Source organism: Pocillopora damicornis, chromosome 3 (genome assembly GCF_964200805.1).
Source record: "Pocillopora damicornis chromosome 3, jaPocDami1.2, whole genome shotgun sequence".
Taxonomy (NCBI): Eukaryota; Metazoa; Cnidaria; class Anthozoa; order Scleractinia; family Pocilloporidae; genus Pocillopora; species Pocillopora damicornis.
In genome coordinates, this window is record NC_142672.1 from 10,366,619 (window position 1) to 10,390,502 (window position 23,884).

The window sequence follows — 23,884 nt, forward strand, 5'->3', positions numbered from 1 at the left end:
TTGGATTGACACGTTGAATGCAACGTGGAACAAACAGAAAACAAAAACAAAAACAAATGAAGAAAACACGATTGAAAATTCACAGCTGATTTAACAAAATTTTCAGCTTTTCTTCTTTATTTGTCACTTATTGACACATCGACAAGAAACCCGCGATGATAAATGTTAAGGAATTGACATTCGACTAGTTCGAATCGGCGATAAGTCCTTGTTGTCGAGGGTTCGCGTCAGCAAACGTCAAATTACAGTAGAAGTATGCTGGAAATTTAGGGGAGACCGATTTTGTTTCGAGCTCAAGCGAGTTTCGAGTCAATAGAGGGTTCGAGTAATCAGAATGAGGAGAGGATGAATCCTGGATAAATAAAGCCATGCCGTGAACTGGATGTTCACGTTATATAAATAGTTGGTGAATTGACCGTTTGTCCACAGCTGAGCACATGAATTTGACTCAAGGAATGATCCAAGAGTTGATTTTTTATACGCGGTTTTAAGAAATTTTAAAAAGTTCACGTGTTCATTCCAGTGGCATAATTTGAGTGACTTAGGAGATCAAACGAGGTTGGTGTTTTGTTGATTATTTTCACAGATAATTCACAGCACTTCAATATACTAGACACCGAAGTACTATGCAAGCCGTAAACTTATTTAAAGTGTGTCATCTTCCCGATTTGGATTTGTTGCTGGTGCCACTGCCAGCGTGGCGAATAAATTACACGCTAATTATCGCACCTCCTGAAAAAAGTGCCGGTTTTCGAGTGGTTCATGAGGGCAAAAACGGGTACTCTTAGACAAAAATAAATAGACCAGAGTACAGTTTGTAGAATTAACTAGACCACCTGACCAAAGTATAGTTTGTAGAGTCTATGAATCCTGATGCCACGCAATCATCTCCGGTGAAAAACCGGATGAATCTTCCTTGAAAAGAGCGGTGAAATAACAAGACGTATTGTATCGTGATTGGCTTACTACCTCGTTTCCAGTCTTCAACTCGAGACGGCCAATGCCGAAATCAATCATGGCGCCGGTGCGGATGACTGTGTCTTTGGGAATAATTCTTCTATTAGGATGTCATTTGGCTTATTCTCTACCTGATACCGACTCACCAAAACGCGAACAATCTGATAAAATCATTGATTCAAATAATCCTTCTGTAAGGAAGGAAGAGCATGACAATGAAGTAGACGAAAAGAGTAAGTTGAGCTGATTCAACAGGCGTTCTGCTGCACAGGTCATACATTACGGTTTGAGCTGGTATTGTTGTTGGTTACGCGGACTTTGATCATTCTGGCAATTTGTATTTTTCATTCAAACATCAGGTAATCAAGTGCTCAAAGCCCCTGAGAAGCATATCCAGCGATCCAATGCTCCTGTGGCTAACTCTGACGGTGAAGTAGACCAAAGAGGTACCTAAAATCTTCCGTTCAGGAGATTTGTCTGAAATTTGTTATAGAGTCGTGGAACATCGTTAAACATGACCTCTTATGTCGAAATTGAACTAATACCGCCTAATTTGATCCGCCTGAGCATAAGTTTAGAAGTATTTGCTTTTATTTTCAATGGAGGTATTTTTTTTCTCTTTGTTACATCGGACTATAGAGAGAAAAGCGGGCAAAATCACAAGTAATATTTGCTGTTCGAGTCGACTGCGATCGTGGTTCGAAGTCTACCCAGCAGTTAACATGAACCTCTTCTTCTGGCATGACATTCTCAGTCTGTTATGTCCATTCATGGAGACCGCTTTTTTTTCTCTCTTTAACAGTTTCAGCCCGCCTATCTATATGTACATAATAACATAATTCTTTTCTTTGTAAATTGAACAGGCTTGAATGACTATCGAACAGCTGTTTCTTGTGCTAGCATTTCGTTTCCAGGATGGTGAATCGCTTCTTAAGCTCTACATGTGTTCTAAGTTTATTTACGATTAAGGGTTTCCATGATTCCTGGTTTGTTTTATTTTCCTGTTCTTTCGATATCATTCGAGCTTTCAGTCTACTTTTGTATACCGTATTCTTCTTATCGTATAATTTGTGTTGTGGCCACTAGCTGTAGAGATCCTAAGGCAAGTTAATACGTTACAAGTTTGTTCGTACTTTTGCTTGATTTTAATTTCATTTTTCAGCCCGCAAATTCTAGTTAGGATGTCTTTAAAATTGACGAGGCGCTTCCTTTTAGTTTGCATCGAAACGGCTGAGTACTCTTTAAATGACTGTTGTTCAAATAGTTTTCTGAATCCTTTATTGTCAGATTTCGACAAAACAATCAGTTAATGCTACCTGTGCCTTTTTGATAGAAACAGCAGTTTTCAACCTTGCTTTTTTTTTTTGGAAAACCAATAAGACATTTGAAATGTATGTCAAATTTGTATTGAAAGACATTTGTCTTAGAATTCATATGACAACTAAAAACCAACCAGGTTTTCATATTATAATGGTTTGGAATCATTAGATTTTCACTTGTTATAGTACCAATTTTTTAAATTTACATCCTGTAAAAGTTACAGGTATTAAACGATTAAGGAAAAAAAAACCACAAATACCAATCAGACAATTTCAGAGGTCCTGAGCCATACCCTTGCCTATCCATCTCTATCTATAGACAATCATTATTGTAATAGCCAGCTAAAAAAAAGAAAGAAAAACTGAAATGGTTCAAAATCTTCCTACCACAACTTTTTAACTTTTGAACCTTCAAAACGCACTTTCACAAGATCTGCAAAATGATTGGTCATAGGGTAACTGCACTTTCAAGAATGCATCTATCTACAATTGCAGAGTTGTTTTCTGATATGGGTAACCCTATGAGAGACCATCATGTAATTTCTCCTTACAGAAATACTTCTGAGTTGTTCATTGAGATCATAAAAAAGATTGTCAACCTAAGCATTTTTGATTGTTAAACAAATTCTCCTTGTCAGTACTGAAGGAAATGGATAGAAAAGAGTATGGAGAATATGGAAACTGATGTTAGAGTTTAAAGGGTTAAATACAATGATAATTGTACTGACCTGGTTCTTGAAAATATTAGCATTCACTTCCTCCCTGACATGTTTAGATCGGCTGTGATTGAACCTTCAGTTCAGATTTTAACTACATTTTCTACATCTTAGGTTATTCTCTGATTCTATTATAACCATTCATTTTTTGAAATCATGCATCGCAAAAATGAAAGGAAACAGTTTTGTGTTACCCCAAAGTTTTTTTTTTTTTTGGGAGGGGGGGGAGGGGGGCTATAATAAAAGATTAGAGATTTTTATTCTACTTTTGCATGGATTACACACCCATGTTCAAAGATGCTTCTTAATTTCTGAAGACATTCTGAAGCTTCATTCATATGCAAATACCAATATTTTTACACACTAACCCAAATAAGGAAGCATTAGAAGTGATTGACATGTGGTGGTTACTTCTACTGACAAAATCCAAACAGAAAACAAAATGTAAAAAAAACTAAAAAATAATTGCAAGCATTCCATATCACTGAATTTCACCATTTTGTACCACATCTCTCATTGTGGCTGATGCTCATAAACAGCATTCGTAAGATTTTGTTACTTGCAGCTTTGTTAATGAGGGAAAAAAAAGCAATAAAAATGACACCCCAAAATGTTGCAGTTCAACAGAGGTGTGCTCAAAATTCCATTTACAAAAAACAGTTATGTTTGTTTCTGAAACAATTTCTAACAATGCCTGCCCGTTGTCCTATCTGTGTCAACAAATTTTAAGCTTGAGAACATTTTAAGCATCTAGTGAGTTCCAGCTTCCTTTAATGAAAATTGTATGCTTGTTTTGACATTGATTCAAACATGTTAAATGACATTGAACTATTTACCCATGTTTGTTACATGCAGCTTCTGTTAGCAAAAAATTAAATCCCAGAAAAAAAAATTGGATACTAAATTTAAAAGTAAGCAGAGTTGTTAATTTGCAATTTTAGGCAATGTCCCATTTAAGTGTTTCTCAGTTACTGATATATCCCATATAACAAACTATTGTGGAAATCCAAAATAACAAATAAAAGTATTGTCCTAAATTGTTGTTTTAGATAAATCAAGGGAAGAGAAAAGACCAGATGGAAAAATTAGATTTTCCGGAGGTAGTCAGAAGATTGGTGGTGATGAGTCACCATGCGCTGACGATATCAGCCGACTTTGTCCACAAATTCCTAAGGGAAACAACTTTGGTCTTCTGGTTTGTCTACAGGAGAAAGCAATGGTATGGTTTTCTTACACACCCTAGGCTATAATAGAGGGGAGGGGTGAGTGAAGGAGGCTTGTAAGCAGAATGAAAGAAAAACCTAAAAAAAATCATAGAGGAAGCAACAGGAGTGTTGATCGACTGAATTAAGTTGTTTATGAATAAAAGTGGTAGGCTTCTAAAGAGACTGTGTTGCTGCGTCAGTCCAAGGTATTACAAGATAAGTTGGTTTTAGCAAATGATTTAACTCTTTAATTCCAGATCCAATTTGTAATTCTCATTACCTTCAACCATATAATTCTTATAATGTCAATTCAGAGAATTTAGTATTGGATCTACTAATTATCCCCAAATTGATCTTTTTCTTTATTTTCATCACTTATCTGGTTGTTATTGTATAGATATTGTAAGGATAAATTCTGTCTAGGTCACCATTGTTGTTTAAGAGTTAGTAATATAAATTGGCCACCATTTAGTGTCTCCAAAGCTGATGTATTCAAGCCATAGCCCTTTGTCAAAGGATATGACATGATAAACGATATCACCTAGTTGATAAAACCAAATAATTTAGTAAGTTTTTTTAATTTTTTGTTTGTAGGGAACTTTTTAAAATCAATATGATTGTTATGATAAATTAATTTAATTTCCATACTTGGAACAAAATCAAAAGTAAAATCAGGAATCCAACAAAGTTAAATCTACACAATACTTTAGATCATTTAGGAGTAATTTTGGATGTTAGTGACATATATCTTTGGTTCACTGTAGGAAGATGACTTGTCCTCAGATTGCCATCATGTAAGTTGATTGATATGTCTTTCTAAGGGTACTCTGTACATTTCTGCCATCTTGAATACTAGTTGTTCTTTAAATTCCAGTGAGTCTCTACTTTTAAACCTTGGTTAATGCAAAGTCTTCACATGCCTTAACTGTTGTTGCTGATCACGAGCAGGTTTGAGATAAATTGATTCGACTCAGCTGCAACAAAACATTTTGCATATTGTTTGAATCATGTTGAAAAAGGAGGTGTACACTGGTGAGATATACAGTGGATGCAATTGTTCTCATGGAGAGAACAAAATGTGATCTTTACAGAACTTGTTGCCACACAAGTCTTCTTCTTTTTTGGCAGAGCAGCAATGTTTTGTAATGTTGTCTTAAGTCTGTCTGTAGTTCTAAATGAATCAGCTGTTTAAAACAATTTTTCATTTATTTATTTTTGAAGATGCTTTGGGAATTTAAAAGAAAATTCTCTAAAGATGAAAAGTTTGAACAGACAGTGAAAACTAGATTTTGTGTGGAGGACTTGAAAAAGGTAAATTCAGTTTGTTACCATTTTCTAACAGTTTGCATGTGGATGCTCCTTTAAAGCACTAGTATTGTGTTTCTTTAAAGTGTTGTTGAAATATTTTGCTAAATTATTATATAAACATCAAATAGATTCCATGTTTCCATGGTTTGCACAGTAACAGATCACAGAACTTAGCAAAATATGGTAAGGTCATTGGTGACACACTTGGCTGCTCCTCACATGCTCCTTTTTTTTTCGGTACCATATCTTGATGTCATCTGTGATCAATTACTGACAGATGCAGGGCAACATGGAATCTGTCTGTTAAGTAAACAACCCTGATAAAGATACTAAGTTTGTGGTTATTTTTGTTAGTGTTCTAAGTTGTTGATTTTTTTCCTCAAATGTCCATTTTTCAAGGACACATTCATCACTATGGTTGTTTTAAAAGAAAAGTTACAAATGAAAATAAATTCAAAGAAGGTTGGAAAGAATAAGTTTTCTAGAAGGGTTTTCCAAAGGTTTCTGAAGGTTTTCAAAATAAATAGGAAACAAGTCAAGCAAAATTTGCTTTTCAGCTTGAAATTCTCATTAGCACATATCAAACTAATGAAACCATGGTAATTGGTGATCTGCCACTTGATCTGTGGACAAATGTCTAGAGAGCTTTTACCCTTTCCCGGAGTTATTTTACTGATGCTTGTATGTTATATTACTTCATGTGCTACAACTCTAATTTGTTCGTATTAAATGTTCCAGTTCCAAGACTGTCAGAAACCAGGAGAGATTGTTGCGTGTTTGTTGGAAAACAGGCAGAATCTTACAGTTCCATCATGCAAACATATGATGACTAAAATGCAGGCCATTTTCTTCAGTGATTTCCGATTGATCTCGCACTTTTTGGAGGATTGTTCACCAGATGTGAACAAATACAAGTGTGGCAGAATTCCATCAGAGCAGGAGGATGAGGTTTGTAATTTATCCGTTAATCATTTGACGAGGAGATTGGCTGAGAATGGAATTCTTTCCGAGGAATACATGGCAATGATGGTACTCACTAGTGGCACATCAGTTACAAGAAGGTCCAACTCAACCTGTGTTAATAATTTTTTACAGAAAATTTTTGAAATAAAGAAAAATTTATTTTGAAAAAAAGATAAAAAAAAATTTATCACTTAAAATTTTTAAGGAATTATCTTTATATTTGTCTCAGGATATCCACTCCCAAAATGATGTGTTAGAATGTCTTGAGGAACACCAAGATGACTTATCGCAAGCATGTCAGAAGCAGATATATCGTCTTGCTGAACTGTCTTCAGATGACTACCATCTTGATCGACCCTTATATTATGCCTGTAAAGATGACAGGGAGAGGTTTTGCGTTGATGTCCCATCAGGGGAAGGGAGAGTGTACAAATGCTTGAAGAAACACAAGTTAGAGGAACAAATGAGTGATGAGGTACGTGGTGTTCTGAACAATGAGATAACCTCATTACCAACTGGTGTGTTTGCAAGTTGTTGTGCCTAAGGTTTGTTGTTACAAGGCAAAGTGATATTAACAAGAGCACATAGTACTGATAGTAGGTATTTTTTGGTGTAAGTCAGGCACAGTCACATTGCTGCCATCAGTTAATGCCCCAGTTGCAAATGGAGGCTAGGTGCCTGACTTTGGATCAGAGTAGTTTAGAGAAGGATTGTTGTTGCTTGAAGTGACTGATGTTTTTACAATCTGAAAGAAACTGATCATCAGAGTTAATTTACCAGATTCTTGGTGGGATGTGAAAGTGGCAGTCACTGATACAGAAATGAAAACCAGTCCTTTTCAGGACTACTCGCATTGCGGTGTAGTGTCCTAAGAAATATTTTTCAATCTTTCATGATACTGCACTCCTGATTTAAGTGAGTCCAGATGAAACTTTCAAGCAATAATTTCATAAGCGTTTTGGTAGTTTCTTTCCTCAAATTATTTTATGTCACATCCTGAACTGCATTAATTTGTTTTTGTTTTTATCCCATAGTGTAAAGATAAGTTGACAGAGAGACAAAAGTTAGAAGCTAAGGATGCTAAGGTGAGACATCCATACCAGTAATTTCCAAGTTTGGGAAGTGCTTTTCCAATCTAATTTATTCAACCCTTTAGTGTTAACTGCCTAGTGGGAGCACTGCCATAAAATCTTAATTTTTCTCATCTTAAGGGGAAAAGGAAATTGTGTGAAACTATTTGGAGATTTGAAACATTTATAGGAAGGGAAGTCTATTTTGGTTTAAATTACTTGGAGTTTTGGGAAAAGGATTAAGAAGTCAGATTATTCTGTGTGCAAGCAAGAAGAGTGAGTGGAAGATGAACTGCTCATATTAAAAGTGAGGTGGGCACTGTGCAGTCCAAAGCAAAGCAAAGGGGTAAAACTTGAAAGAGCAGAGAAGAAATCCCGTCTAGTTGCAGCCTTGAAGCTTGCAATCATAGACCTTTAGAATTTGTGTTTGGGCAATAAATCTGCTGAAAAAAAATTGATCTGTAACTTACAGTACCAACCCCTAACTTGGTATGTAAGAGATATGTTTCTGCTGTTGCAATATTATAACTGATGAGAGGGATCTTTTTCTTCTTTGAAGGCCAACTATCCACTGATGAAGAATTGCTTGAAGTACTATACAGAATTTAGGGAAAAATATGAATGTGAAAGAGGAAGTACAAAACATGGAGCCATGGCAAACATTCTGATATGTTTGGAGAAAGCTATACAAAATGGTAATGATTACCACATAGATTATGTAAATTATTTATTTCTTTAAATGTTTATGACTTTACAGGAATAAAACTAAGCAGGTAAAAAAAATTTTGGCATTATTATGTGTTAATATTTTATCAAAGTATGACTTCCTTGTTGCCAAGGAGATTGTTACTCTCTCTGTCAATACATCTCAGCCTATCCAAATATTATATTTGCTGAATAATTTTACACTGGAATTGCAGATGAAAAAGTGGGTGGCAAATGCCAGGCAGAATTATTTGATCTGCGACAACAGTTGATGACAGATTACTCCCTCAATCCTGAGATTGTTGCTAAATGTGACATGGAAATCAGAGACAGCTGTCAGAAAGAGGCAACAGTGAAGGAGGGAAAGACAATTGACTGCTTAATGGCCTTAGCAGAGGAACATGAAGGGGATGATAGTAAGATCAGACCACAATGCTTCGCAGCAGTAAGTATCAAACTGTACATGAAGTGGGGTGAAGATTTTGTTTGTTGAAAAAGGGCCATAACCCTAATAACTCCTAGTTCAAATTTGTCATTCTCCTTACTGTCAACCGTAAAATTCTAATGATGTTAGTTCAGAGAATCTCGTATTGAACCAACTTATTATCCCCAAATTGATATTTTTCTTGATTCTTATCATTCATTTGGTTGATATGGTATTGATATTGTGAGGAGAAATCCCCTCTTGGTCACTTATATGCTCCCAAAAAAGAAGGGAGAAAACTAATGTAACATTTAAGCCTAACAGTTTACTCACTTGGCTTTCAAAAGTGGCAGCTAAATCACATGGTCAAAGAATGACTAGTCCTATATGATGTTGTTGCATGTGAACAAGACTCTAGGATTTTCACAAAACTTTTTTTTTTTCACAATCTAAGCTAAATTTTTATTTCATTTGGTGCCCCTTCTGCTTTAGAGGGCATCATACTCACTTAATTAAAAAAGCATTTTATTGATAGTGCACTTGTACTGCATGCATTATTTGTTGATTATTAATTAAGAAAGGATTATCAATCAGTTGTGTTGCATGACAGGTTGAGGAACTTTTAGAGGAAACTGGTGCAGGAAGTGATTACCGCATTGATCATACCTTGTACCAAGCATGTGAACCTGTTGTGCAGACTGTCTGTAAAGATAAGGGCAAAAAGGAAGGAGATGTTATGTGAGTATTGATGCAAGTTTTATAAGTGTAGAGCTCTCTTTAACAGAGAGTCATAAAAACAAAAGCATTGTTATCACATCAAGAACTCACAATGTGCAGAAATAACCTGTGTTGGGCTCAGGAGAACATGATTTATCAGTGGAAGCCACCTTTGGTTTTTAATGTTGAATCAGATTAATGATATGGTTTGCAACTTTTCTTAAGACTTTCTTTAGCCAATGTAATGTTTTCAATTCGAGCAAAATTCATTTGCTCTGACTGGCGCTTAAACTTACTAAATGAGCAGGATAGTGAGCTTAGAATACATACATGTATTTTCTTTTCTCTTGCATTTTTTTGGAAGCTGTTTATTATTCCATGTGAGGCAGCATCAACAATCAAGTAGCATTGTTTAAAAAATTCCACTTGGCAAGTTGTTTCTCCAGATGTTACTTTGTACTCTATTGGTGTGTTTTTTGTACTCTACTTTGTGCAGTTGGGTAATAAGAGGTGAGACAGGCTGAGAAGAAGAGCAGTGTTAGGTTTTTTTTAAGGTCATCAAGCCTTCCCTGTTTTCAAGACTATATCCCACTCATTATTTTTCATCAGTAATTTGTGAGTTGTTTTCCCATCTGTAGGGTTTTGTCTTGTCTGATGGAAAATCTTCACACAGACAACATGATACCAGAATGTGAGGTACAGCTGCTTCATCTGGAATTTTTCATTGCAAGAGACTTCAAGTAAGGGCAAACTTTAATTCTCAGTAATTTTTAACATGACATGTGCACTGTAATGCTTACTCTTGGTTTATTGTATCAGACCCTGGGATTCAGATTTTTTAGACATTCTTAAAGGCAATTGAAAATAAACGACTGCATAGAGACCTTTTTTTTCTTGAAACATAAAAGGCATGACAAGAGATTCTCAAGGGTAACTTGGCCTATCCAAAATGAAATATGTTAACTTTGACTATTAGTTCTATTTGATCTGTTGTTTACCAGAATTTTGTCTGGTATCCTTTGTGCATTTTGTTTACAAGTTTTGGGTTGTGATTGTTTCAGGCTCGATCCTGTGATGCAGAAAGCATGTCAGGGTGATGTCCAGAAAGTCTGTGGTGCTGATTCCCTTGAGGACCAAGACTCGCATCCAGTCAGCCTGATTTTATCATGTCTTTATCGACATATTGTGCTGGATACAGACGTAAAGGTATGACCTTGATTTTTAGAAACCTACACACCAAGAATGGCAACACACAATATGGCATGTGTAATTGTTGTTATCATCACATAGGTTCAAGGAAAGATACACTATGATTGGTTGATACCTTTGAAGTGCATGGTGATATCAGATTGTTTTGCACTTTTTGCAACATTTTTGTCTTAGTGTTACCAGTTTTCACAACATAAATGTTTATTCAAATGCTGACAACAAATGCGTGAGTTGTTGGGCTATATATTACTGCCAGATGTTGCATAGTTTCAAATATCTGGAAGAATTTTTCTCCATTATTCAGGTCTCCCCCAAATGTGCTGCACATGTAGAACGAGCCATGCACCAAAGGGCTATGGATGTACGTCTGATGCCTGAAATACAAAGAGCTTGTGTGGTGGATCTTGGAAAACAGTGCAGTGATCAAGTTGAAAAAGGAGAGGTAAAGGTTACTAAGTTACATATCCCTCCAAATGAAAACTCTGTCAGTTATTCTTTATTCTTCGCCATTTTCTTACTAACTGTAGCTATTCCTCTTCCCATGGGAGTGAGAATCCTTCTGCCGGAGATTCCCTCCAGGCTCAGTTGACTACCTCCTTTTCTAGGTGTTCCCTTGTTCAGGCTCTGTCCCTCTTCACCGTCCTCAGCTATTTTCTTTGTTGTGCATCTCCTTCTGCACCCATTGAAGGTCCATGCAAGGGAATAAGTATTCTGGTTTAAACAGTTTACCATTGTTCACAATACTATCTGGTGAATTCTTCTAGTTTATGTAATACTGCTAACTTATAGGGTCTGGTTTTAGCTGATTGGAATCCTTTTGGGTTCAACAATTTGATCTCATGTACTCTTCCTTGTTCCCTATTGCTCACTCATTTTCCCATATATATTTTATGCTTTATCTTGTTTTATAGGAGATAGAGTGTTTGCAGGAGAAATTTGACAACCTCACTAAACCTTGCCAAAAAGCCATTAGTGATTTTACTGAGGAGGAGGGAGAGGTGTGTCTTGTTCTTTAATCTTTATCTCAAGCTACTGCATTAGACTATAAATAATAATATTAATGATAATGATAATGATAATAATAATTTGTCTTGTTGAAGGGATTTTGAAGTAAACAGAAATGAGATTCCAGTGTAATGTGAAGCCTACTTTCTTCAGGGCAGTGCTTAGAAGAGTAAGATGTCTCTGGACTCTATTTATAAGACTAGGCCTTTTTGAAGTGACTTTGAGAGCATTGTATTAGAGATCCTTTGCCAAGGCAAAGATTGTAATGGTAAGCAGTCTGAAATAATGATCCTTTGGCTGATCATGTGAAGAATGCTTTTGTACTTGATAACAGGACTACAAGCTGGACAGGGTTCTAGTGCGTGCTTGCTCTGGAATGGTGACAAAGTTTTGTGAGGTGGGTGGTAGTAAGTTTTCCAGTACAGTTTTATGTTTAGTTTTTAGTAATATTTTAAGAGGTAATTCCTATACACGGTGTACCTACCAGCATAAAGTTTTCTGGGTTAACCTATTCCCCTAAATTTAGAAAAACTTGTTTTATTTAATGACTGCTTCTTGATTGTTGGTGTCATATTTCATGGCTGTTACCCCTGAGTTAGAATCATAAACTGAGTCAATATCACTGTTGTGTCTTGTTCAAATAGGATATTGTGACCCAAGGTAACACAGAAGGAGTCCTACCATGTTTAGTTGAACACAAAAATGATCAAGGAATGGATGAGAAGTGTTATACAGCCATTAACCACTGGCAACTGGTGAGTAAAAATGAGGTTTGTGGGGAAGAAAGCTTTAGGAGACTTCTGATGCACTACCTGCTTCCCCTCCCAAGGGGAGAATCTAACATTCTAACACTCCATTAGAAGTTAGTATATTTATTATACCACACAAGTGAATTGTGCCTTTCGCACTTGATGGCTAGTTTGAAAGTAAATAGCAAGTTCTATTCACCTCTGGGCTGGCGATGCTACTGAATGGCGCATCACTAGTTAAATTTCCAACCACATTTCTGTACATCAGAAGAAACAACTGAATTTTTTGGTATCTGTGTTGTATATGTTAAAACAATTATTCACCCCAGTGTTGGCAAAAGTTTTGAAAGGACCAAATGAGTGATGAGGTATGTGGTGTTCTGAACAATGAGATAACCTCATTACCAACTGGTGTGTTTGCCAGTTGTTCTGCCTAAGGTTTGTTGTTACAAGGCAAAGTGATATTAACAAGAGCACATAGTGCTGATAGTAGGTATTTTTTGGTGTAAGCCAGGCACAGTCACAGTCACATTGCTGCCATCAGTTAATGCCCCAGTTGCAAATGGAGGCTAGGTGCCGTGGGGGGTTAGGGTCTGCTACACCAAGGCACTAGAATACCTGACTTTGGATCTGAGTAATTTAGAGAAGGATTGTTGTTGCTCAAATTGGCAAAAGTTTTGAATATTTACCTTGCAGCTTCACTGCACCTGAAATATCCACCACTATTCACTTCCATTTCAGTGAATAATTATTAATCATTAAGAATTTTTTTCCAGGTAGCCCTTCAATTGCAATCTGAAAAAAGGCTCACATGTATGAAATTAAATACTCCAAAATATTCTTTTGAACCAAATTGCAACATGTGAATGGTTAAAAACACACTTTTTTTGCACCATATTTGATTGTGAGGTTTATTAGACATGCCAGAGAAAGGAACGTTGTCAAGAAAATGAATTACGAGAAATCTTTCAAGGATGCTTGTTATTTGATAATTGTCTTTTTATTCCAGCTGAAGGAAGTTGATATGCTATTGTTATATTTATTTTCATGTGTTCATTATTTTTTTAGGTTGAAATGAAAGACTTTCATTTTTCCCATGAATTCAAAAGAGCTTGCAAAGATGATGCAAGGACACACTGTAGGGAGGCAAAGAGCAAGTAAGCACTGATTTAAAATAGGAAAGGGTAAACTGAAGTTGAACAAACAGCTGTATTGTGTATTCATTGAACAGGTGGCTTCGTGTGAAATTCGATATCGCTACATTAATTCATTTCATTTCTGGGGGTGTTGTTCTTTTTTTATGAGAGATGCAATGCCTCACTGGCTTTGTACATGTAATGAATTTATTCCGTTTTCCGACTTACAACAAGTGGCTAAAGTGAATCCGACCAAGTTTAAACTAGAATTTCAGAGTTTGATCCATGAACGCAACGAGAACATACACACCGAACAACTCCGAACGAGTACAACCACATCAAGTGGTCACGTGATTAACAAGCAACACGTCAATGCCAACTAAGGGGGGTCCCCTGAATTCCATACAGTGCTTTGGCTAACCCTTTACATCCTAATGTTGGTATTCATATTCTCCAATTCTCTCTTAACATTTCCCATAATGGTACATTTTGTACTGTCAAGAAGAATCTGTGTAATAATCAGGAGCGTCTCAAATTAGTGATAATTTCCTTTTTTTCTCATGACCTTTACACTTGATTCAAGGGTGATAACGATTTTTCTTTCCAGACATGACCTTGTTGTCTGTTTGAGTAAAAAGATCCGAGATGCTGTTATTAGCGAAGAAGAACATGTCATCTCTGATACTTGTCGCAAACACTTGAAGATAGAGAAGGAGATTGAGGTAAGTTAGGATCAACATCAGTATCTGGGCAGCTACCTACCTACCCCTCCCTAGCTCTCCTCCAACCTTTTCCCTCTCGTTAACCCTTTAAACCCCAATATCAGTTTCAATATTCTCCATACTCATCTCTGTACATTTCTTTTGTTATTGACGATGAGAATTCGATTAACAATCAAAGCTTCTAGGGTTGGTGATCATTTCCTCAATTCTCATGATCCTAATTAATGATTTAGCAGTGTTACTATAGGGAGAAATTAGATGCTGGTCACTCCCATGTTTAAGAGGGTAAGCAAGATATTCTTGTTTAAGTCTAGCGATATTTTTCCTTTTCAGTCGGAAAATGTCGAATTTGATCCTGTGATGATGGTGAAGTGCATGGCAGATATTGCAAGATTGTGTACCCAAGTTACATTCGGTCAAGCAAAGGTAAGCCTTGAAATACAGTGGTAATCAGTTTTGCTGAAACCCCTCTGTCTTAAGCACAAAATTGTCACGTAACTCACCTATGCATCGAGAGAGTGAGGGAGCATGTTGAGTCATAATCTCAAATGACGGCTGCAAAGGAGGATGAACCTTCCTCCCCTTGTCGGGAACAGTAGGGAGGTATTGGAAATCTTTTATGAAATCATTATCTACGTCATTATATGCAAACAAAACCAAAAACGAAATCTATAAAGATAAGTGTTGTTGGTAAATTATTGATAATTGAGAGAGTTACCCTTCACATGAATCTACCCCTGGTTAGATACCAGCCTGTAAAGAGGCTCTTAGCTTGGTGTTCTCCTAGTTAAAGTTGATGTTGATGCGATGTTGAACAAACAGGAGACTTGAGTTACCTGAAGGAAACGAAAAGGATACGATGAGACTAATCTTTGAGGAAAAGCTTTCATTCAGCTTTACAAGATGTTCAGTATATCCCTGGTTGGAGAACAGCCCCACAGTTGAGAGGAAATGCGAAGGATTGAACGAAATTGCTTTTTATCGCGCTCTATTCTGCACAGTGATTTAAGATTTTATCTTCGTGCCTTATGCTGAGCTTGATTTTGTGAAAACTTTGTTGTCCACTCTGCATAGAAAGTGAATTGCTGATTTATGTGTATGTGGATGAGTAAAGGGCAAAATTATCACTCTTTAGTCCTCTTTCTTAGTTGATAGACTAGTGCAAAGAAAAAAGGGGTATAACAGAGTCATTAGTTGATCAACGTTCTTCTTACAGATGTTGGAGTGCCTCAAAGACAACCGCGAACATTTATCTGACCAATGTAGAGAGACAGTGTTCAAGCGCGAGGCAAGTAGTTGTTAATCTTAACGTTGAAAAATGAAACTTTCTTTCGATCAGCCGTTTGGTTGTTTAAGCTAATTTTGATTGTGCCTTTATTATCCTTCTACTGCTATCACTGCTATCTCATTTGCTCGCATTTTCAAGAATTTTTCAACCAACAAATTGCAAAACTGAAAGCAATAACGACTTAGTCACTCCCGCCTTCTTGCTTCTCTGGCGGTGGTTTGCTTGTTTTTCTTTGAGTATCCATGTACTCCGATTCTATTTTGCTTTTAATTGACCATTGACCATTGACCTTTAATAAATTTCTTTTTTTTTAATTTCTATTCAGGAGGAAGAGTTTGAAGACCCCGAGTTGGACTACAAACTGCGAAAAACGTGTCGGAAGATGATCAAAGTACGCGCGTCGTTGTAATGTGTGTGTAATCGAAGTTAGAAACTAAACGAGACATGTCAGTCACTTGGAAATTCTCAATCCTGTGTATTCACTGCTAAGGGAATTCTCGGCTGTTAAATTCGACCTTTGGGATAAACATTATAAAAGATGAGGGACCATCACAAGCTTTACTTCACATAAATACTTTTTTTTTTCGTAGCAGACAGAAAATTTCCGTGCCTTATTTTAACAACCCTACTCGTTCGATGTTTTTCTTTTATCTAACAAAAGCCCAGTTCTCTCTTGAAAGGTTTATCACAGCAACAATCAAGCCCCTTTAAAACATCCCTGATTGTAGCTTTATGGTCATGTACCTAAACAATGAGTACACTGAGCCCAGTTGTTTTATTCGAATTTCAACCATTATATCATGTTAGTTCAAGAAATGTGTACTGTGGATTTACAGCCTCCTTAATGTTTGCGGGGATTTATTTCAGATGTTTTGCGATGACGTCCAACCGTCTGAGTTATTTTCTTGCCTCAAAAAGCACAAGAATGAACCGGAAATGGAGCGCAGGTACTTTAAACGCCTTCCTGTTCACTTATTTGGTAGCTGACCCCTACAGCCACCTCTAGTGTGCTCATAAATACATTACGATGTGAACTTTACAGAAAAATTAAATACAGATTTGCGTTGGTGATTTGCAATTTTGGGTACAGTTTTGAATAATAAGCACAAGTTCTAGTTATGCCAAAGTGCAATGGAAATCCTTTAATTACTCGTAGATAGTTTACAGTCACTTTTTACTACTTGTACAACTGTTACGGGACGATACGTAATATCAGCTAGAAAGTTAAACAGTTTAGCGTGAGTCTCACCCAAAATGGAAAACTTTGCTGCCACTGTTTTAGTGTTGCCAAGATTTTCCGACGTGAGCCCACAAAATTCGTGACAACGCCCAACCCTCGTTTTTTATCTCCTTCTTATAAATGTCAGTGAAGTTTCTTACACCTATAAACTAACGAATACTTATCTTACTTAAATGCAAAGTGTATTAATTTACTAAGCTCAACTTTTCCATTTGGTTTTAGCTGCCAGGATGTGATCACCAAAAGACAGATAAGGCAAACGAAAGGTGAATTATTTTTAGTGCAACATGTGTTCTTTATGCAAATGGTTGGAAGGTTATGGCGATTGTGGTCATGCGAGCTTGTCGGGGGGGGGGGGGGAATTTGAAAGGAGAGTCCGAGTGCTACGGCAACTGGATAGAATTTCGTTTTTTGTTTTTAATGTTTAATTGTCCCTTTTAGTTGTAGATCCTGGCACATTGCACGTAACTTTAATTGTACGCGAGCACTTAAAGAACATGCCACAGTACAATTACGTCTATGATCAAACTAAGTTGTCCGCAAGCGTTTTTTAAAGCGCTTTTCAAACCAAAGAAATTACTACTTCCCATGCAATAGAAGGAAGACATCACGAGCAGTCAATGGGAAGTCAAAGGAAAAACTCGCAAACAACTTTACACTTTAACTCCATGAGTGATCAAGACAGAATTTCTCCTCAAAATGTCCATGCAATCTCAAGCAGACCAGTGATGATAATAAAGTAAAATATGAATTAGGGAATTATTAGTTGATCTAATACCAAATTTTCCAAACCGGCTTCATGGGAATTTTATGGCAGACGGTAAGGAGAATTCTTATCAGATCTTGGGAGTTGAAGGGTTATAGCGCGGGAGAACGCGGGCGAGCAAGACACGATTGGTTTTAATTTGAAATCTGATTAGTTGCATTAGTGGGGCGAGTTTCTTGAACGAATCACATAACAAAGTCAATCAAAACTTTCGACAGTCAAAACAAAATTGCTCGTCAAGCGAGGAAGCACGAAAGCGAACGCACGTTCGCACTCGTGAAACTCCGCGCGGCTCCTTGATTTCGCTTGCGCTTTGGATGGACACTCAAAGCCACATTTCAGTAATTGTTGTGCATCAGCACGTCTAATGAAACTAAAAGAAAACAAGAAAACAGACAGAAAACAAGAAAAAAAGGTTGAGGATTAGTGGGAACAGAAGTAACAAAAACTTTGTAACCTTGATGCACCGCGGCGAAGTAACGTGAGCTCTGTCTCTTCTATCTTTCAGATGTGAGACTCGATCCACAGCTTGGCAAATTTTGCAAGTTAGACATCGGAAAATTTTGCAAGGAAATCCCTCGTGGTGAAGGGAAGATTGTGGAATGCCTGAAGAAAAGATATGAGGTTAGTGGCGATTTTTATGTGACAGTTTTGTTTGGTTTTTTGGTGTTTGTTCATTGTCAACCTAGTGTTAGGGATGGCCTCGTGGTTAGGTGTTTTAAACATAGTGTTAGGTTCAATATTCGGAAAGGAAAACCAACCCAAACTTTGGAATTGAAATCATTTAGATGAATTTCACGCTGGTGAATGTGAGTTGTTTTATTGGGAAAGATTGGGTTTCGATACGTTGATGACAAGTATTGTGTGCTGTTAAGAACATTTAACAAACGAAAGCGAGAGAAATGAGATTTGTGTGAAAAGAAATATTGAAGGTACGCAGATCAGCTGTTGGGTTTCAAGCAACAGTTAATCACCATGACCAATTATATGAACATTTTTTTCGTGTCCATTTGAGGCGAGTGTTTTCACTGTTCCTCAAACTCTATTGTATTAGACGCAGACTGTCTAATTTTCTCTTGAACGGATCTATCAGCAAGCAGATTTTTTTTCCTTACGCATGATTACCAGCCACTGTTGGACAAATTAGTTTTTTCCTTCCTTTGTAACTGAAACTAAACGGTCTCCATTTTAATCAAATTTAGTAGAATTGTTTTTATACTGAGTGAACGTAGGTGATGAAAATTGATCATCACACGGATGTTCCTTGGGGCTTTTTTTGCCCCTTCCCCGTGTCAGTCTGCTCTCAAGTTCATAAATTCTTATTAATATTGACATCCTAGTCGTTGTCTGACGAGTGCATGGACTACATGACCAGGCTGATGCGTGAGGCAGCACGTGACTACAGATTGGATCCAAAGCTCTCAAAAGAGTGTACTGCTGATGTGAGTAGCTGTATGTCTGTGTTCAGGCGGGCTGGAGTAACGAACAGAGAGGGAGGGGAGGGTGAGATAGTTGGGTGAGGACCTCTTTGGGCTGGTACACTCGGGGAGGAAGAGGCTGGAAGTGGATAATGGGAAAGGGGGTAGAGTCAGGTATAAAACCAAAGGAGATGAATGGATAGGAATCGAAGGGAAGGGAGGTTTTGTATGTGACAATCGAGGACTTCAAATGGAGAATATAAAGGAAAAACCTCAGGGGTCGGTTATTTGCTCGTGGTCTAACATTAAAGCATGGTGTTCCACAGTCAGTGGACATTAGGTTTTCCCTGTAAGTGGATCGATTTAATGAAATTAATGTTCTTTTCACTGTCAGTTTTCTGCCCTCTTGACACTGTTTACAAAAATATATGTTCAGATAAAAGATTCGGCTAAATTGGTGATGGATTAGAACGCAGTTTTGTTGAACAACGGCTAAAGTTTGTTAAAATAATCACATTAGAATCTGTCTTGAATCTAGGATTTTGAAGTTCAACTTATGTCTAATGTTGAGTCGGTTGGCTTAGCTAACCCTTATCCAATAGTGCCAGGAAGTTAAATGGAGAACTGCTCGGAGAAGTGTCACAGTTTGTTTGTTAAAATCTAAGAGTGGTCTTCGAACTGGTTAAACTTGTCAAGACTACTACCTATTAAGAATAGTCGTCGTTCTCATTGATAGTCTTCGGGAGTCTGTGGTTAATCAATTATGGTTGAAGTTCATTTTGCTCTTCATTGCAGAAGAGCATTTAGATCTATGATTATAGTGTTCTGTGTTGAAAAATAGCCGGGAAAATGTATTTTATTTGTCTCCTATTAGATTAAGAAGTTTTGTAATGGTGTTCCGCCGTCTAACGTGGAAAACTGCCTCAAAGAACATTTAGGATCAGTTGGAAAAAAGGAATGTCGAGTGGTATGTAGTGGTTAAAGATTACTGAGACTATTTACGGCTTTTTGCCACAGCTGGAGATTCGATTGTTTTCGTATTTTATTTCCTGTTTTTTTTTTGGCCGTCTTTGCATTAGACTACGTTTAGTATGTTTGTTTTCTTCCTCGAGGGGCCCTTCGCACAAACGCGTAACTGAGTTTCTCGTTGCTCTGTCTTTTTGTCCTCTTATCTTCTCTTCCCTGGAAGATGGATGCGCTGAAGCCATGTATTTTTTTTCTTCATTTCCGCCATTAAAAAGTATACACGGTTATAAATTTCAGCAACTTTTCTGTGTAAGTAGCTGTATGTCTGTCAAGGTGGAATGGAGTGGTGAATAGGGAGGGAGGAGAGGGTGAGTCAGTTGGGTAAGAAACTTCTTGCGCTGAATTGTTCGGGGATAGTTATGGATACGTGAGCAAACAACTCAGTTACCTAGCCGCACACGCAATTCGATACCATAAAGCGATGTTCAAAAACAATCGTTTCACTTGTTATCGCTAAAATTAATGAATTAAGAATGCGTTTTTGTCATGCACCTAATTGTAAAAACTGATCGCCAAGAAATTGGTACAAAGAAGATTCAGACTCACCTCACAGGTGAACGGCCAGGTTGCTAAGCAATATTCAAAATGGTTGCATCCTTAGTCGAATTTCCAACGCATTTGAATTATTATACTTCACAAACTTTAGAATGCACAATGTGGTCACTATTCATGTTTACTTTTATTTAATAGTGGAGTTGAAAAATTAGGTGGTTTACTTCTCATCTAAAGCTTTCGTTCCTTTTCGAGTTAACTACAGTCAGCAGTCTCACTCGAGATGCTTTGTTAAATCAAAGTAAGTCTATGATGACTACCTTTTCACATGTTGCTTTTTTTGCAGGAAATAGTTCGGCAGATGAGAGAAGGCCGCACAGATATACAATCTGACCCTGTGCTATACAAGGCATGTGCAGTGGATGTCAAACGTCACTGTTCAGATGTACCATTTGGACGAGGAAAAGGTACCAGTATAATACCGTGCAGTAAACATTGTTGTTTAATTTAAAAGTTGACAGCTGTTTCTATTGATTAACCGGAGTAACGTTTCACGCGAGTTGTAAGAGATGTCGACAAACAACTTCTCAAGTGAATCATTACCCTGCCAGAGTGGTAGGGGACGCGGATTACTGTTACCGGAAAGTAGCTATGGGTTTACTGGTATGAAAAAATATTTATATTATTTTGATCAGTAAGAGCGCGTGCAATATACGAGTGATTAAATAAAAGTTTTCTAAATTTATTATCTTGTAACTTTACTACCTTGTACAATATAGAGCTCTTTCATATTACATTACAGTTCTTATGTTGGTGTGCTGAGCCGACCTGCTGGGATATGAATTCTTTTTGCCTTGTCTTTTTTCCCTCGTTTTCTTTTGCTCAGACGCATTAACATGACAGCTACTAACCATGTGAAAAGGCCCTCTTTTAAACTGATTTTTTTTCTTGTCTTTTATACAGTAATGAAGTGTCTCTTGGAGGCTCACGACTCAAACCCGGCACGCTTTGACAGGGAATGCCTGGCACATTTGACGAACAGAATGAAGATGTGGCAAGTAGCTGCTAGGGTACGAACTGATGAAACTTCCGCTGAATATGCACTCAGCAAACTAAGAGGATAGGCTGCATGGCTGATCTTACACTGCTTTCTCGGCTTACTCAAAAATTTCATTTTATAATCCCAATTTGTTCGATGTTTGGCTAAAACATGTCCATTTTTTATCTCTCTCTCTTTTGATTCATTTTTGAAAGGACCAATATACTGGAAAGAGATTTGTAAGGTGTACTTTTTAAAAAAAATGCTTAAGAATTCCTGGATCAATATCAGTATCAGGGCAACTGCCCACCTACCTCTCCCCTAACCCAACATTAACCCTAACTTGTTATCAATTGACTGTTGTTGAGTTAGGGGAGGGGTAGGTAGGCAGTTGCTTAGATACTGATATTGATCCGAATTCCTTCCTTGGTTACTTAGAGAACTTCCTTGTGTTTGCAATCATCCTGTTACAGAGGTTTTCATTTGTGAATCGCTCCTCTGAATTACTCGTCGCTATTACCAGTATTAATTTGGACAAATTTTGTTTTATAGGTTGCCCCGCCTGAAACCATCGGTGATCTTGCTGTTGCTATCTCCGCTTCGCCATCCAAGAACTACTTCTTCGTCATTTTTGCAACTTGCTTAGCTCTTATTTTTGTTGGCGGACTTGTGTTCGGTCGACTTTCCAAGAGAATCAAAAGAGAGGTGAAGGATCGCTGAAGGAGGAACCACATGAACCTATATCACTAACAAACGCCATGCCACTCCAACAAGAGTATTGTTTTCTCATGAAGGACTTCTGGACATCAGATTCCTGTACAAAACAGTAGCGTTCACTCCGTTAAGAATAGTTAGGTCATTGATGAAATCTACAAATCAAAACTGTCTCAAAATAATTGATTGAACTATTTTATCTCTTACACTTTTTCACGCGAAAAACCTTTCACAGTCACGGCCAATTTTTTTTTTTTTTTTTTTGCGGAAAATTTCCATTGGTTACACAACCTGTATAGGATAAAATTTGTTCTTTTAGTACATTTGATTTATTTTGTACAGTATCTTCTTTATACCAGCCATTAAATTTCATTTTTCACTAAAAGTAAGAGAAAGAAGCGCAAATGTTAGTAGATTAACCCAGGTGCAATTCCAAGCAGTGATGTTGGCGGGGAGTGCGTCTTTAGGTGGAATGAAAGCTTACTAAATTAATAATGTAGTTTTTGTTGGTTTTACATGGACTCTTTTTGTATCAGGAAGCATGTAATAAGGAACGCATAATGTAGAATTTCATTTCAGTTGTTAAGGACTCTTTTCTCAGTGCGAACGAGCCCTACGTTGGTGTCTTGCTGCGTGTATCGGTGAACCTTCAGATGAAAGAAGATAGTGTTGTTGTAATGAAAGAAAAGGGCTTTGCTGAAGTCTCCTAGAACTGGATCCATGGACGGTTTTCTGTTGTAGAAGGGCCGGTACAAGTCCACTGGAAATAACACTTTATTATTTTTTTCTGTTGTTCCTTTCTTACATTTCTGTCCCGGTGATTTCTATAGTCCATGAAAAAGCTAGCAATTACTTAACATAATGATGAACCTTAGCAATAATATGAGTGAATTCATCATTGAATTAAACCAAGGAAGTAAATGTGTGTTCGAAAGGTCTGTCTTAAACTGCAGTAGTAGTAGTGCTATTGAAATCTTTTGTTGCTCTCATAGTCTTAAAAACAGAAGTTAATTAAAACTCCGCGGAGACCTAATTTTATGTGTTTGGCGAAATGCATAAATACTGAATATTTATGTTTACGTTGAGGGAAGGGGAGAATCGCTACAAAGATTAAGATACAGATAACCGAGTTCTGTTCTAAACTCGTGTAATCAATTTTCTCGGACAGTCACTTATCGCCTCTGGTCCAAGTAGTTTGTTGTCGTGTTTATGTAAGTAGTAAAGAATTTATTTCATAAAACTGGACTTAAGAAAAAATAGTCTGTTTACAAGTGAATTTAATTGTTTGTCAAAGTCAATCTAGAACACTGAGAGCTTTCCCAATACCTCTATCGAAAGATCACCACCGGAGACCACTGAGTTGACAGGTGTGTCAACCCTGGTCTATTATGGGGCATTTGTTCCGCCCTGAAGTGCTATCAGACGGCACTTGATATATTTGGGATTTAATGAACAATATTCTATGCGATCCATTTGTAGTTAGTGTGTGAAAAATAAAACTCTACTCAGCGGTGTAGTAAATTGTGACGGGTTATTCAAACTTTGCGAGAAACCTGTAAGAAGAAGTGCATTAATACAAAAATGCATTTCCAAACAGTTTCAAGAATTGTGTCGATCGCCAGATTACTTCTGAAATATGAATCTTCGCAGCAGCCACAACGGCAAGATGATGGAGATCAAAAGGGAAATACAAATG

At 37.2% G+C, this 23,884-nt stretch overlaps 1 protein-coding gene across 1 annotated transcript; it reads left to right on the forward strand.

Moving 5' to 3' along the window:
* The first annotated feature begins 115 nt into the window (after window positions 1-115).
* Window positions 116-23,709, forward strand: LOC113670494 (Golgi apparatus protein 1). Its single transcript, XM_089201659.1, has 30 exons — window positions 116-1,190; window positions 1,317-1,403; window positions 4,042-4,211; window positions 4,962-4,991; window positions 5,419-5,508; window positions 6,244-6,453; window positions 6,698-6,943; window positions 7,503-7,553; window positions 8,098-8,233; window positions 8,459-8,688; window positions 9,278-9,405; window positions 10,023-10,124; window positions 10,446-10,590; window positions 10,898-11,035; window positions 11,505-11,591; window positions 11,933-11,995; window positions 12,243-12,353; window positions 13,416-13,504; window positions 14,091-14,205; window positions 14,539-14,631; window positions 15,422-15,493; window positions 15,819-15,884; window positions 16,361-16,440; window positions 16,956-16,999; window positions 18,008-18,123; window positions 18,840-18,941; window positions 19,792-19,884; window positions 20,782-20,902; window positions 21,399-21,505; window positions 22,027-23,709. The coding sequence occupies exons 1-30, from the start codon at window positions 1,001-1,003 to the stop codon at window positions 22,192-22,194; spliced, it is 3,480 nt and encodes a 1,159-aa protein (XP_089057785.1). The 5' UTR covers window positions 116-1,000; the 3' UTR covers window positions 22,195-23,709.
* Window positions 23,710-23,884: the final 175 nt, after the last annotated feature.

Coding starts and splice junctions, on each gene's coding strand:
- LOC113670494 (XM_089201659.1), top strand. CDS start 1,001: ATGCCGAAATCAATCATGGCGCCGGTGCGGATGACTGTGTCTTTGGGA. Junction 4,212..4,961: donor GTCTACAGGAGAAAGCAATG/GTATGGTTTTCT, acceptor GGTTCACTGTAG/GAAGATGACTTGTCCTCAGA. Junction 7,554..8,097: donor TAGAAGCTAAGGATGCTAAG/GTGAGACATCCA, acceptor TCTTCTTTGAAG/GCCAACTATCCACTGATGAA.